This window comes from Prenolepis imparis, unplaced genomic scaffold (assembly GCF_030444845.1).
Source record: "Prenolepis imparis isolate NDT839.2.m4 unplaced genomic scaffold, iyPreImpa1.0 SCAF_391, whole genome shotgun sequence".
Taxonomy (NCBI): domain Eukaryota; kingdom Metazoa; phylum Arthropoda; class Insecta; order Hymenoptera; family Formicidae; genus Prenolepis; species Prenolepis imparis.
This window is the reverse complement of record NW_028141549.1, coordinates 1-17,002: the sequence shown is the minus strand read 5'-3', so window position 1 is coordinate 17,002 and position 17,002 is coordinate 1. Positions and strand designations below refer to the sequence as shown.

Sequence of the window (17,002 nt, the reverse complement as noted above, 5' to 3'; positions counted from 1 at the left end):
AAGGACAATGCAATTTAATTCATACAAATTGTATTTATTAATTACTCAAAAATTAAAAAATATATAATGTGTACAACAAATAAAAGTATTTGAAATATTACAATATACATGAAATATGTGAAATACAAAATCTTTATTAATACATCCTTTCCGTTCCAATATATGAAATACATACACATATGTTACATAACATTATATCGCACATACATTATATTACATTATATTTTATAAGGGTATCTGATAATGTCCCCATGGTAATGTGTCGGTCGAATCAGGTATGATATACCGCTTATCGTCGTACGGACTTAGAGCAATTTTTGTCTCGCAGATGGTGTATACTTCATGCAATTTCGACCTAATACATGACTGACTACGTGTCATTTCAATCTCGTCGTTCAGGCACCGCGTATAATCGTCGAATGTTATCGTTCTCGCGACAACGTTACTTTTGACACCTTTAACCTTTTTTGTATCTTTCTTACCATCCACTCGCAAAGCGTACATTTTTGCTCTGAGCCCGACGAATTCGGTCATTATTGCACCGTTATTCTCGTCTTTCATCAAGCCTGGCACCTTTTTGTTTGCATGCGCTATACCGTACGCGTTGTCAATTGGATAATCGCTCGTATCGAATCTAGCGATATCGTGTTTCATATTTTCATACACGTCTTCGCATTTAATATGGTATATTAAACTGTCGGTGTCAGTGTACATTATTCGGCATCTTTCACGATAGAGCGGTGACATGTACTCGTAGTGAAATTCGTACAGACACACTTTCGATATGTCGAGTATACACATACCAACATAGATTGGTTTGTTAAATTTTACTTCGAGTTTACGTAATTCTACGGCAATTAAATTTTCCGAAAAGATGCTTCTACTGTGAAAATTTGGTTTAGCAATCATCGCCTCTGCACCGTATCGTCCGTCCCACTTTGTCAATAATTTTACATCTACATGATTTCGAACGTTTTCCATCGTTTTGCCAAATACCGCGTTGTTCATCAATTTGTACAAATTTTTCTCAAAATCATTTTTCGCATGTGTTCTAAATTTTGTATTTAGTTCAATGTAATCGCGGAGCCATGCGGATTGAGTGAATTGTAATACGCGATGTATTTTTGTAACGCGAAGGCCGTGACGCGTGCACTGTTGCAGGTTGCGGTAGTGTATGACATAACGCTTCTTATCATATAGCGTTGCGAGAAGCTTATCTTCCCGCTTGCCGGGCGGCTTGTCGCGCGTCGGGCAAAACGGTAGGTCAGTGTGCATGTCGTGAAGATGTTGCGGATATTCTAAATCTACTTCGAGGATATAGCCTGTAGGTGAATCGAGCGCTATTGACGAGATGTCAAAATTAGATACATCGTCGACCCATCGAAAATCGGCATAAGGTAGTGGTTGACACATTGCCCATCCATACAAATTATTTACATCTAAATACATTAAATATGATGATGGTTTCGACGGATCATACGATTGCATGTACTTGTTATTAGCATGGGCGTATCTTCCTGAACATTGACTTAGACCACCGCGTATACCTCGTTCAATAAACATAACCATATCGATATCGGTAAGCAGTTCGAAATTTACGCGTGTATGTTTTAGCATCGCGTCCCATGTATACCCAGGAAGAGTATAATAATACGCAGGATCGAGTCCGTAACTCGCGATGCAAGTGTCGCGAAAGTTTTCAAATATATCTGCCAACAACAAGACATCAGTTTTTAAGTACAGATCGCTGTATTCACCCAAGGTTTGAATGGAGAACTGCTGCCACACGTTGACGGCATGTGCGTAGTCGTTCTCGGATACAGTGTCACTGGTTAAAGAACTGTAAAACGATTCGCGTGGTGGTAAACGCGTGTCCTGCAGCCTGTCCACGCAGTCAATGTACTCGTACGGAAAGACACCTTTTCGCGTTAATAATTCAAAATTGTTGGTGGATAATGCGGAAAAATTGGAACGCAAAATTTTTAACTTATCCTTATTCAAAAAAGATGCCAATTTGTCAAGACTAGCACTGAGAAATTTGTATGAATCGATGAATCGTAATTTCACGAAAGTTTTCCAATCTTTGTCGTCGTCGGTACTATTGACAGTCTTCGTAAATGAAATGTATTTTTCTTTTGTTATTGGAAGCACATCTACGCGTCCTTTATACGCGGTAGCTATTTCTTTTATGATGAAATGTGCGTCATAGCCGGATAGATTATGGAAAATTACAGGAATGACATAAGAGTCTTTGTAGTTTAGATTACAGTTTGAGTGCGCGGAACCCCTGTATCGCCCGGTCAGATGACAATGATCGCGTACGCGTGTATCATCCGGCCCAAACGGTTTTTCGCATATATGACAATGCGTGGCGCTATGAAATTTTTCCCATTCATCTTGCGTTAATTTTGTCATGGGGACATTATCAGACAAAATACCCTTTACACGATGCGCTAAATTTTTAAGTTCTTCGGCGAACCATGAAACGCAATCGATACTACGGCGAGAATTATACGCGGATAACGAGTTGTCGTACGAACATTGCACGTAATACCCAACGCTAAATACCTCGTGATGTTGGGAGTATGACGCATGTTCCGGCGTCTTCTTCAGCACACACTCCAAGTCGGCGTACACCACGAAGGGAAATCGCTCCTTTCTGTTGTAGTTGTCGAAGTCGAGCCACTTGTCTTTATCGCTTGGTAATCGGATAGCGCAGTCGTTCATTTCTCGACAGTCCGCAATGTGAGCCTCCAATTTTTCGCTCAAATTAAAGAAGTGCAAGCATCTGTGAAAAAAAAAATTACAATTTTATTTACAATTTTATTTAAAATTATTATATAGTTTGCAATAAATATACATACCGATCGCAGATATATTTTTGACCATTGTGTTTGCTCAGTTGCGTGCTGACAAGCCGAGATAGATTTTTTATATACGCGAAATGCCCAACGCTGTCGTCCTCCTCCACATACAGCATATTTACATGTTTTTCTCTCTTCCGATCGGTGAGCTGTATCGGAAGAATAGATAATTCCTTCTTCCTCTCAATGCCGTAGACGTTGATTGAGATGTTATTTGCCAGTTCAAACTTTTTAATTTGGTTTAACGTCATCGGAAACTCAATGTCCTGAAGATTTAACACTGTCGTATAGTGTGGATATGACGATGTTCTCTCACTATATTTTGCAACTGGATGCAGAGCGGCCACCACTGACCATGCGAAACATGCATTGTCTTTAGACTGCACGTTCACCACTGCTCTCTTCGTCACAATTTCTCGCGGCAAGTTTAAATAACACCCAGCACGCATAGGATTGCACTTGTTGACGTTGACCGTAAGATCAAGGATTCGTGACAATGCCCATCCGCTATCACGTTCCTGAAACTCTTCGAGAGACGCCAATGTGGATTCGATGACATGCCGCTCATACCACTCGTGTAAATCGGACGTGCGAAAGAGTTCATAATTTCGCGTGTTAATGCTTTTGTTGGAGCGCATATCACCTGTCACAAACTCACCGTTGAACACGGTATTTACTTTTGCACAGTTGTGTATTTTTATAACATCTTGCACTTGCTCGAGAACTACACTACTAGCGTCTTCCAAAAATTGTCGCGGTTCGATATAGTCTGCGTTAATCACCGCACCTGTCAATATCCGATTTTCGAACGCGGTATCGATCTCTCGCCAAACGAGTCTTCCCGTGTTATTATCGCCACTGTAATTACCACCACTGGGTATAAACTGTCTCTGCAATCGAGTCTTTGCACCCTCGAGTCGCGCGATTCTAGCAACCAAAGATTGTCTATATCCAATCGAGAGTCGCGGACGCTTGACACGACTGCGTTCTTCGAGCAAATTGATAAATTCCTCGCAGAGCAGCGCCCATTCAAAATATTCGCCCAAGGTGGTGACTTGGCGGGACCGCTCCAACAGGTCGCGTTCGTTCTGCTCGATGTTTTCCATTATTTCTTTTATTCACTATTATACCACTAACACTTCTAATACAAGAAAGTAACCACTAAACTTTTTTCACCGCTGCATCTATGCGCTTTCAAATCGTACTATGGTTTGACGCGCTCTCATCCTCCTTATATATATTTCACCTAATTCTATCTTCTTTTCTAACATTTGGCGTATCTCAAAAGATAGTTTCCCGAGATATCGGTTTTATGGATAGAGGAGTAAGGACACAAGCTGCCGAACGTTGGCGCCGATACGTTGCATTCTTCCTTAAAAAATATTAAGGAAGATGTTTCGCTCTCGTTTTTATGGGAGATTTTCCGCGAGGGTACAAGCTGCCGAACGTCAACGCAAATAGGTAGAGGCCTATTAAATCACGTTTAGACATGTTCGTCGCAGCGTCGGCTTAAAATCTTCATTCCTTTCCTAATGATAAAATGTCCATAAAATGAAAAACATAGTTTTAATGAACTCTAGAACGCTCCGTTGACGAGCAGCCGGACATCGGCGCTTCCGTAATAAAATTATATTAACGAGGGTACAAAATTGTTAATCATCGGCGCTTGTTCTATACCTTTTTGGGGAAAATGTCTAAGACCCCTCATAAAAAAGTCGTAAAGATACCATCTACAAATATTGCACTCAGAAAACTCCCCCTCCTTTGTCGAAACATCCCCCTCCACCCGCGTGACGTCAGCCCCCGCGCCCACGAGATACCCCCACCCCGCGTGATGTCATACCCCTCGCCACGGAGAACCCCCCGCGCCCCGCACCCCCCTCAGAGCCCCATGGGTTAGAACTCTCATAGTATACCTACTCATTCTTTTTTGCAAATTTTCATATAAAATAAAATAAATTTTACACATTTATGTTTGTGTTTTTTAATATGTACGCTTGATAACTTTTTTAATTTAGAACGATATAATTTTCAATATAAACTTGAGAAATAAGTAGGCTATCGAGTCAAACGCGGATATTTGTGCGTCAGATAGCGAAAATAATTCTTTTCGCTATAAGTTTTATGCACGGGGCATGAAAATTTTGCTGAGTCCGTTGTCAAGATTTTATTTATGAATAAATCTCAATTCGAGATTCCTATATTCCCCTTTGATCCTCTTCGACAGTCTATTTATTTATTAAATTTATAATAACGAGCCTAAAAAATTCTTGATATAATTTACAATCAATTTACTTTTTATTCAATCTTATTATATATCTTATACATTGATCTGACCTTATCGGATAAATGTATAAAATATATAAGATTGAATAAAAAGTAAATTGAATTAAAATTATATCAAGAATTTTTTAGGCTCGTTATTATAAATTTAATAAATAAATAGGCTGTCGAAGGGGATCAAAGGGGAATATAGGAATCTTGAATTGAGATTTATTCATAACTAAAATCTTGACAACGGACCCAGCAAAATTTTCGTGCCCCGTGCACAAAACTTATTGCGAAAAAAATTATTGTCGCTATCTGACGCACAAATATCCGCGTTTGGCTCGATAGCCTACTTATTTCTCAAGTTTATATTGAAAATTATATCGTTCTAAATTTAAAAAATTATCAAGCGTACATATTAAAAAACAAACATAAATGTGTAAAATTTATTTTATTTTATATGAAAATTTGCAAAAAAGAATGCGAGAGCTCAGGATGGAATCCTAATCCACAGCGTGGTATTATCACGCACTTGACGTTTGACTACGCTGACTTCTCGAAAATAAGTCTACTACACCTGGTCAATATATATACAGGGTGTCCGGTAATAGTCGCATCAACCGTCGTGTGCAGGTAGAGCTAGTTAAACCGAGTAGAAAAGTCCTTTACCATTTTGCGATATTCTCAATAATAAGAGAGATATTAATTAATAAAGATCGGCCAATTCGCGTGACGACGGCGAGAAGAGACAGCCCAGTTTTATGTCGTTACTAAGCATGCGGCGAAAAGAAACAGTATAATGTTACACGGTCGCTAAGCGCGCGATGAAGCGGGGAGGAGCGCTTTACAAAAGACAGTAACTCCATACGAGTAGCGCTAACTCTGGACCCCCGAGTGGGCTGTCTCTTCTCGCCGCACGCTTATCATCGCGCGAAATGGCTGATTTTCTTTAATTTATTTCTCTCTTATTATTGAGAATATCGCAAAATGGTAGAGGACTTTTCTACTCGGTTTAACTAGCTCTACCTGCACACGACGGTTGATGCGACTATTACCGGACACCCTGATAAACCCTGTATATGTGTGTGTATATATATAATATTATTTTGATATAAAGGGATTATGTGATTATTTTTTTTGTAAATGGAATTGTAAAGAAGATTTTAATGAGATCCTAAAAGGTTTGTATGGTTATCAACCAAACGATTAATTTATTTAGACAGGTTATTCTTTTTATTGATAATTTGTATATACAAAATAACACGACTTCACCATTAGAATTGAATAAAGGAATATAAGTGAATCTTCAGATATCAGTTTAGAAACTTAGTAAAAATAAAAAAGTGCCTGAAATTTTCGTTAATATGTGTGTTATATGTACATACACATATATGTAAGCACGACATATGAATGATTTATATATGACTTTATCTGTATAGTATGTACAAGTAGAGAGAGAGAGAGAGAGAGAGAGAGAGAGAGAGAGAGAGAGAGAGAGAGAGAGAGAGAGAGAGAGAGAGAGAGAGAGAGAGAGAGAGAGAATTATTTAATTATATTATTAGTAATTATTTAAATATATTAATAATTATTTAAAATTCTTATTATTAGTTATTGATTTAATAATTAAAAACATGTATAATAATATATAATAAATGTTTTTACTTGTTACTTGCATAATCCCGATTACTTCAATATGATCCCCTTTTTTAATATCATATTTAAAATAATCATCCTCTATAAAATTCATAATGTGTATTTCTAATTTATACACACCATCTGTTATTGCACCGCATCCAATAATTTTATTTAATTTATCTATCGTTATTTGAAAATTTGTTTTTACATATCCTTTTAAGACTGTAAAGTATACAATTAATTAGAAAAAATTGAATAAAATTAAATTTTATTATTTATAATATAATTATAATAAAGTTTTAAAAAAATTTTTATATTTCTTAGCTGACGTTGTCAAGATCAGGGCAAGATCATTTTAAATTTTTTAAAAGAAACCATATTTTTTTAAAATATATACAATAAATTAATTTTTTTCTGCAATATTTGTATAAAAAAATTATAATGGTAGGATGAAAAAATAAACAGTTTACAAGATATTTTATACTATAATTTGAAATAATATTACATAAATTATGAAATATCTCATAAAATAATTATTTACCGATGATCTTACTTTAATATCTTTATACACAAAATAATGAAAGAAATTAATTAATATAAAGAAAACACGTTGTTTTTGTTTTAAAAAAGTATGTAATTTGCAATTAATAGCTATATAGATTTTAAAAAAACAGCAATATATAACAGCTATATATTTTGTAGAAAAACAATTAATAATATATAAAAGATAAGATAAAAAATTAACTTATTCCAAATTGTATAGTATAATAGGTAAAAATAATAAAAAAATTATTAAAAATATAATGAAAGAATACTTACTAATACGATTTGTAGTATTTAATACATCACAAAATTCGACTGATTCAGGTAGTATATCTAAAGAACTAATTGGATCAAATATTCCCATATTTGATACGATTGTATTAGACTTTACTAATAATTCATATGGCACGTTGCCATTATTAAATTGTGCCATTTTTGGCGGGCGCACTTGCACACCGTCCAAATGAATAATCTGTAATATTATTATTATTATTATTATTATATTATTATTATATTATTATTATATTATTTAATTATTTATTTATGTATTCTAATTTATTCTTTTATAATATTTTTCTTATTGAGAATTTAGAAACCATTGTAAAATTAAATATTTAAAGCCCGATTGTATCAACGTTACCTACTTTGGCTTTAAGTAAGACTTAAATATATAATATCTTTATTTATTTAGAAAGAAAGTTAAAGATAGATACATATTCAAGTCTCACTTAAAGTTAAAATAACATTGGTGCAATTGGGTCTAAGAAATTTCATATTACAAAATTAATACGCAAAAATTAACTTTTAAAAAATATTAAGAAAGATATCAACTTTATTATTTTAACTCAAATATCTTAAATTTTATTAAATATTATCAAATATAATAATAATAATATTCATTGTATTTTTATAAACTTTTATATATATTTTTGTTTTATTCATTTAAAAATATTTAAAAAAAAAGTATCAAATATTTATATTCAAATTATTTAAAAATATAACAAGGTTAAAGAAATTTTTAAACGACCAACTGGCTAGTGATAATGCGTTTATTTATCGTTACGTTTCGACCCTATATCGGGTCCTCTTCAGACTAAAATAACAAAAACCATTAAGGCTCGTAGATGTTATAATAATGATATAAGCCAATAAAACATATAATACATGTAAAAACAATACCTTACAATCTGCAATTTCTATAGATATAGTGTTTCAGTATGTGAAATGACCGTACGTGAGTGGAAATTCCGTCATCATTTTACACAGTGACTAGAAAAGTCTAACGTAAGCTGGTATAAGTCAGAATGTTGAGATATATAAAGAAAGTGTTATAAACATAAACATAATATATAAAAATCGTGACAATAACAAATTCATTAGTCAAGGATATTAAAGTACGTTAAGAATAGTGTCATATATCGCGTTCAAATTATCCGTATCCTTCTGCAGATTAATCGCATCTCTATGTTTTTTTTATACAAATCATTTCCCTAATTTCTCTCTTTTTCAAATTACATTCGTTGTGTAAGATTGATACCGACGTCCAATCAAATTCATGATTTCTTGCAACCCTGTGCTTACTAACCACCGAATGATTACTCTGGTGTTTCCTAATGTCACTTCTATGTTCTTTTATGCGCGTTTCAAGATGTCGTTTTATTTGCCCGATGTAACAAGCACCACAATCATTGCAAGAAATCTTATAAACAATATTCGTTCTTTTGTTCGGTTCAAGTTGGTCCTTTCCTTTTTTAATCAAAGTATCGAGTTTATTTGGTACTGTGTGTAAAACCTCTAAGCCGTAATTATTCAACGATTGACGAATCTCCTCACTTAAGCCCTTAATATACGGAAAAACCACACACTTTGAGGGATCAAACTTATTTTTAATATTTGTACGTTCCTCATTCATTGAGTATAGATCTTTTAATCTTCTATTGATAATCTTATTATAAAAATGTATCGGGTAACAATTATTAGATAAAATTTGTTTAATAGTCAAAATATTCTTATCGTGAAACCTTTTATCAGAGAGTAAAATCGCTCTGTCTGTGAGATTAACTATAGTATTAACTTTGTATCTATGTGGTTGGCCGGAATAATAATTAATATATCTACCCGAAAAGGTTGGTTTTCTGTACCAATTAGTGATAAGATTGTTATTGCATCTAATGACTTTAGTGTCCAAAAATTCTATCGAGCCATCCGTTTCAAGTTCATAAGTAAACTTTAATCTAGGATGGTAGTTATTAAAACTATATAAGATCTCATTAATACCATTCCTAGGAATGATAGCAAAGATGTCGTCTAATTGACTCGGAGACTAAAACTTTCACCCAAGCATAAAACATTTTGAACGGCCTCCGGTAAAATCCTATCACTCAGGTTAACGAGCCATTTCGATTTATCAATATCTTTAAGAACATTGTTGTTAGTTTTATATTTGTCCAAGATATTATTAAATTTATTTGATAGTCTAGTTTTTTGTTTGTGATAAAAATTACTTCTTAAACTACTATTATTACAGGAATAAAATTCATCTAAGAACTCAATAGAAAACAACGCAACCAAACCCGTCATTTCAATATTCTGTAGTTTTTTTATAAGATATGTAATGTGGAAATTCAGATCTTTAATTTCGAAACGTAACGATAAATAAACGCATTATCACTAGCCAGTTGGTCGTTTAAAAATTTCTTTAACCTTGTTTTATAAGTACTGGCGTTTGAATCTTTTACTTTGTTAAAAATATAAACTATAATAATAAATCATGTAACATTATTAATGATAATGATAATATTTGTAATACATTATATATGTTATAATATATTAGAATATATATTACGATATTATATTATAATCAGTGATATGCGTTTACACGTAAAAAAATAATTTTTTTATTTTTTTTACGTAAAAAAACGTAAATTTTTACGTAAAGGATGTAAACATGTAAAATAGGTAGAAAATTAGTAAAGAAAGGTTAGGTTAAGTTAGCGGCTGAGGTGGTCACATCGGCCACAAAGGAACTTTGTCGCACGGCAAACGAAGAGAATATCAAGCTGATGGAGGAAAACCGCCAACTTAAAGCGGAAATTGCCTCCATGAAACGGACGGTACAGGGATTTCGGGTGGAAATCAGAAACCTGAGGGAGGAATTCGTTACCTCCGGAAAAGGAGGGGACACTTCGGCCACTAAGGAGGACACGTCTCTCGTCAACTTCCAACTGAAGGGGAAGAACAATGACAAGGGCGTTGCACCCAGATCCTCTCAACAGGAAAGCGAATCAGCAATAGGCAATATGGAGGCCTCCATCATCAAGCAGGTAGGCAAGATGATTAATGCAAGATTCGCGGCGGTCGAGGAGAGGCTTCCACCGGAAAGGAGCTTTCGACCTCCGGTGGGAACTTCTGCCAATAAGGCAGCACCGGCAGGGGCGAAAACCTCAAAAACATATGCCGCAGCAGCGGCTGCAAAATCCGGGGACGAGCCCAAGGAGAAGAGGGTACTGAAGACAAAGCCTTCACAAACTTCACAGCCTTCACAGAATTCCGTTCCACCGAGGAGCGGGCAAAAAGTGGGCAAGACGGCAGTGCAGAAACCGAAGATTATTTCAATCCAGGAGGTCTGCACTGACGTCAAAATACTCTCTACTCCTCATGACAAGAAAGAGGAGCAGGAGTGGACGGTGGCGGAGACGAGGAAGAAGAGGAATAAGAAGAAGAAGGGGACGAAGAACATCGAGAATCCTCAGTCTATCAAGAAGGAGGCGAAAGCTCCATTGATAGTAGCAGCAGCGAACCGGGGAGCAGCAGTGAAGAGCGGTAAAGCGGCAAAGGAGACTGTAGGAACCGCTGAGAAAGAAGCCAGCCGACCGAAGGCCAACATTCGCCCCCCCAGGAGAGCGGCAATCCTGATTAGTATGCCATCTCATGGGGGAAACGAAATGGAGACCACAGACGCCGACGGAGTGGCGACCCAACGGTCTCTGGGCGAAGCAATGGCCGGAATCCAGAAAGAGATTCGTCTACAGGATTTCAGTATTCCGTCACTCAGACCAAAGAGGGCCGCCACTGGGGGCTTATTATACGAAGTAACCGGGGAGGGAAATGCCGAAAAGGCTAAATTGTTGGCGGAGGCCTTGAAGAAGTCCCTTGAACCCAAGGGAATCAGGGTCTCCGTCCCTATAAAGAGGTCGGAGATGCGTATCTCCGGCCTGGATGATTCTGCGACAGCAGAAGACATCTTGGCCTCGTTGGCCGGGGCAGGAGGCTGTCTCGAGGGGGATATCAGGATTGGTAAAATATCCAGGTCCCCCCGGGACGGCCTGAGTTCTTGCTGGGCACAAATTCCGACTATAGCGGCCAGCAAGATAATGAAAGCTGGCCCACTAATGGTTGGTTGGACCACAGTAAAAATGGAAACACTGGAGGCCCGCCCTCTACAGTGCTTCAGGTGCATGGGCGCGGGTCATACTCGCGCTACATGCAAGGCGGAAACAGACCGCAGCGGTCTTTGTTACCGCTGTGGTAAAACTGGGCACAAGGCGGGTGGATGCACAGAGCGGCCTTGCTGCCCGTATTGTAAAGATTACGGGCGCAAGGCCGACCACAGGTACGGGGGGAGGGCCTGCGCCTATGCCAAAATAACCAAAAGGGGAGGGAACGGAAGCAAGCAGGAGCCGAAAACAAAAGAAGAAGGGGGGAATAAGGGGAAACAAGTACCCGAGAAGCCAGCTCAAGTAAGAGCTGCTAAGGAGGCTAACCTGGAGGAGGTGAGCAAGGTGTAATTATGCCTCTTGACAATGCTCACCTCCTCCAGGTTAATATTAACCACTCGGCCAGGGCGCAAGACCTGCTCATGCAACCAGTGATGCAAGATTTCACGCGCGACAGCCACTTCGCGACAGCCATCTTGCAGTGGAGGGGGTAGGTCGGCAGCGCAGAGCGCACCGAAAAGATGAGAACCCTTGTCCTTCGAACATATGTAGAAGAGGACAGGTATATCTTTTGTCCTTTATTTTCTTTAGAATAGAGCTACGAATTTCGAGCGAATCCGGAATACTGGCGATAGTGAGTAGGCGATGCGACCCAATATGCAAAAAGAAAATATAAAATATAAAAAATATATTTAATATTATAAAATAATATTAATAAAATTAATATATTTTAAACATAAATTAAGTAACTTATATTTAAAATTTTAATTAAAAATAATTATTAATTAATAATAATTATAATTAATAATTATAAGTATATTTTATATATAAAAATCCACTCTTGGCCAATATATACGCCTTTCTATTAAAAAAGATTTTTTATCTTTAAAGAAATAATTGTAATAAAATAATATTTTAATTTATAAATATTGTTTAAGATTTTATTCTTTTTATTCCCTATTTATTTTGTACTAATGTACGACGTACATATTGTTGCTCAACGGAAACCGCGAGAAGGTGGTGGTTTCTTCCGTCAAAAAATTTAAAATATTGTATATTGGGAAATGTCATTATTAAAAAAATATTAAAATTATAAAATAATAAAAATAAATAAATAAGTAATTAAAATAAAAAAAAATTAATAAAAAAATTAATAAAATAAATAAAAAAGAAATAAAAAGTCAATTATATATAATTAATTAATAAAAAGTGAATTGCACCCCAATATACTTCGTCATATAAATATATTATGTGTATGTGTGTGTGTGTGTATATATATACATATATGTTTACATTGTATGCATTGTTATGCCCTTGTGAGGCACAGGATAGTTAAGGGATCGTTACCGAATTAGAACTAGGAAGCTCGGGAACGTCAGGGGGAATTTCACTCCCGTTTGTGGTTTCACAATATATTTAATATAAATAGTCAGTTGTACAAAGTATATGAGCGTCTTGGGGTGACGCAAAATAAAGTATGCTTACACAGTTGTTGCGTAGATCACTTGTTCACAATCGTGTCGTGGTTTGTTATTAACGTACTTGCGCTTTACTGCAGCTTGACTGGGACCTCGAGAGTTGTCTTAGGGTCCTTTTTATATCTAATAATTGGGTTACTAGTCGCAAGCGAAGGAGGTTAATGGAACGCTTTGCTTGCGATTTTGGTAATTTCTTAATTAGCGCAGTGCTTACTCAGCGTTAGTCTCGTTTTTCGGATTTCGTATGCTTGTCGAAATTCTTATTGCCTCAGCGCTTTTGCAAGCATGCGTCTTACTTATTTTTGTGTAATATATACAAAATAATAATAATTATATTAAGTGATTTTAATAATTATAGTTATAGCTTTTAGGGCTATAACATCCCTCCCCCGTTAGAAAAGAAAACGAGGCACGTAGTTTTCTTAGTTCTATAGCGATATTTACAATGCTTTACAATTTTTGTTCTTACTTCTAATATCGCGTGCTTAGCCTACGTTTTAATATTGGTTTTGGTCTTGGTATTGTTGTAGGTTTGTATACGGTTTTCCTGGTTTTTTTTGTTATATAAATTATTATTGCTATTACTACGGTAAGGATTATTCCGTTGGTTGCCATTGGGTATAGAAAGTATTTTTTGGTGAAAAACCTTTGCTCATTGTTTTCCAAGTTATTATTTATCGTGTGTAATTTGGCTCTTAATTCTGTTAATTCAGTTTCGTGTTCTGTGACGTCTGTTAACGTTATATTGTTGTTAGTTTTGAGATCGCGTAATAGTGTTATGTTTAATTCTGGTAGGTACGTTTCCGTTTCCGTTTCGAAAACTGTGTTTCTTGTTTGTATCGTCATTTCTGTGGTTGTCAATTTGCATTTTCCTTGTAGTGTTATTTGTCCCGTATTTCTTATTGTTTCTCTGTACTCATGTTGTCCGTTGCATTGTATAATTACTTGCAGGTCAGTGGTGGTTGAATATAACCAAGTGCCTGGCTGGTGTAATGCGATCCAGACTGCTTTTCTTTCAATAGTTCGCTTTATTTTACAATTGTTATGATACTGTTGTCGCTGTTCGTACATTTGAATTTCGCACGGGGCGTTCGCGTTTATACGGTATATTGAATGTGTCTTTAGACATATATAATCGTAGTTGTTCCTTTTACACTTTTCTAACACGTTTTCTGTTATTAGTACGTATGTTAGCGTTTCCTTATTTAACGCGAGTAGTTCGTTTGTTATTTCTGTGCTTGACATTATCGCGTTATGGTCCGGAATAGGGAGCGCTACTACTCTTATGATATCGTACGTAGGTTTTGTTATTAGCGGAAAATGAAGGATGGTGAAAATTTTTGTTTTATCGCAATATGCGCTTACTGTCATGTATTTTTCTATTTGTAACCAATTCTCGGCATGTATTGAGAACGGGAAATATGAACCTTGCGGTATTTGGTGTACCGCTTCCTTTAAATGCGCGGTTATTATATCTACCGGCATTAATTTTAGTTGTATTGTTTCTTTTTGTATGTGTGTCAGGTAATCTAGTACATTTTCTGCGTCGCGTATTAGTTCTGTAATGACCGCAGTGGTTATCGCAAAATGTTCAGAAATGTCTTCGCGTTCGAAAAATGCCTGTACTTGTTTGCGTAATAGATTTTCGTTTCGTTGAACTATATTTTCTAACGTTTCTATGTGCGCTATCGTTGCGTTTACTACCTTTAATTGGGTTTTTATTGCATGCTGCATCGTTTGTTGGTTGTCGTTTAGTAGCTCGAGTTGTTGGTTGATATGTTCCTCATCTTCTGCGTCCATCGTTCCAAATAATGTTTTCGCTATTGTTCCTATTCCGTTTATTAATCCTCGACGTTTGTTAGTCGGCGGTCTGTAAACCGTTTGGATTTGTGTCATGAGGTTCTTCAGATATTTAGCTTCTTTATTTGTGATGGTCTCGAAGCTAGTACATGCGTCCTTTTGATACTGAACGTGGAACTTCAGTGTGTCGCATTTCAGTTGGTGCTGTTGTACGTATTCTTCTATTTGTTCGTACCTTTGCATTAGTTCTTCTAAGTTTAATTTAATTACAAGTTTCCATGTTCCTTCGGTATAATGTAATTTTCCGATTTTTTCAAAATGTAGGCCTGGGTTGTGAATAAATTCGTGTATTTTATATGGGCGATCCTTGTCGTCGTGGGCCCTTGCGAGTACCTTGCTGTTCCAGCAAGTAAGCATCCTGTAATAATACAGTTCGTTTATGCTTCTATAAATTGTTTGAGTTTATTTGCGTGTATACGTATAGTCTTTCTTCCTTTTTTTATTGTATAATTTACGTCTGAGTTCCTTTCGAGTATGACGTATGGTCCGGTCCATAATGATTCGAGTTTCTTTGATCGTCCTCGTCGTAACGTCTCGTCGTAGACCAGTACCTTGTCGCCTACTCTAAATTTTGTTATTTTTGTTTCTTTATCGTATTGTTGTTTGGCTTTAATTTTCTTATCCTTTAGATGTTCCCTTGCCTGTTGATTGGTAGCTCGTATTCTTTCTCGCATCTCTTGTGCGTAATCGTCGTAATTATATGTTAGCCTTGGGGGTTTCATTAGTGCAGTCGGTAATTCTGCTTGTCGTCCATATATTAGTTCGAAGGGCGTGTATCCTGTTGCTGTGTGTGGTGTGGTGTTATAAGAAAAAATTGCGAACGGTATCCATTCATCCCAATCGGTTTGGTCTTCGTTAATGTAATGTCGTAAATATTCTGCCAGCGTGCGATGTGATCGTTCTAGTGCGCCGTTGCTTTCAGGGTGATATGCAGTTGTCTGTATTTTGTTTATTTTTAACAACTTGCATGTATTTTTGAATATTTCACTGAGGAAATTTGTTCCTTGATCTGTAAGGATTTTTTCTGGCGTCCCGTGTTTAAGAACGATTTTTGTAATAAATTCCTTGCTGACCGTGTTCGCTTCTTGGTTTGGGATTGGTACTGCTTCGCTATATTTTGTTAAATTATCTTGGAATGTTAGCAAATATTTGTTTCCCTTCGTGGTTACTGTTAGTGGTCCGACTATATCTAATGCACATTTCTCGAATGGTGCAGTGGGTGTATCTGTTATTATTAAAGGCATTTTAGTTTTTCGTGACAATTTGTTTTTTTGACACGATTCGCATTTAGCTATATATTTCTCGACGTCTTTTGTTATTCCGTGCCAATCGTGTTTAAGGCGAATTCTTTTTAAAGTTCGCTCGACACCTTGATGTCCTCCTATGGGGGCGTCGTGATATTCATGTAATATTTGTTTCCTTTCTTCTTCCGTATAATTTTCAGTATTTTCAGTGCTTGTGTTGTTTACTTCTATTGCATGTATTTTTTGCTCCTTTTCCGATTCGCTTGTATCTCGGATTACATTACGGCTTAATGCGTCAGCGTTTGCGTTCGCTCGACCCGCCTTGTGTATTATTTCGTAATCGTATTCTTCTAACTTGAGCCTCCATCGAATCAGTCTCGATCCGGGGTCGTTGACATTGAATAGCCATATTAATGGTTTATGATCGGTCACGATTTTAAATTTCGTGCCGTATATATATGGTCTAAAATGTTTGGCGGCCCATATTATTGCGAGTAGCTCTTTTTCAGTTGTGTTATAATTTTTTTTCTGCTCGTGACAAAATTCTGCTTGCGTAAGCAATGGGGCGATCATTACCTATTTTACCTTGCGATAGCACTGCTCCGATAGCGTAATTGGAAGCATCGGTAGTCACTATAAATTCTTGTGCGAAGTCGGGATATTGCAACACTGGC

The 17,002-nt window shown here is 36.4% G+C and overlaps 2 protein-coding genes across 2 annotated transcripts; both read right to left on the bottom strand.

Moving 5' to 3' along the window:
• Positions 1-225: 225 nt before the first annotated feature.
• On the bottom strand, positions 226-970 carry LOC145948438 (uncharacterized). Its single transcript, XM_083058128.1, has one exon. The coding sequence runs from the start codon at positions 907-909 to the stop codon at positions 226-228; it is 684 nt and encodes a 227-aa protein (XP_082914254.1). The 5' UTR covers positions 910-970.
• Positions 971-2,836: 1,866 nt separating this feature from the next.
• LOC145948437 (uncharacterized) lies at positions 2,837-7,743 on the bottom strand. Its single transcript, XM_083058127.1, has 2 exons — positions 7,612-7,743; positions 2,837-3,754 (listed from the first exon to the last, which is right to left on the bottom strand). Exons 1-2 carry the CDS (start codon positions 7,741-7,743, stop codon positions 2,837-2,839), a joined length of 1,050 nt encoding a protein of 349 aa, XP_082914253.1.
• Positions 7,744-17,002: the final 9,259 nt, after the last annotated feature.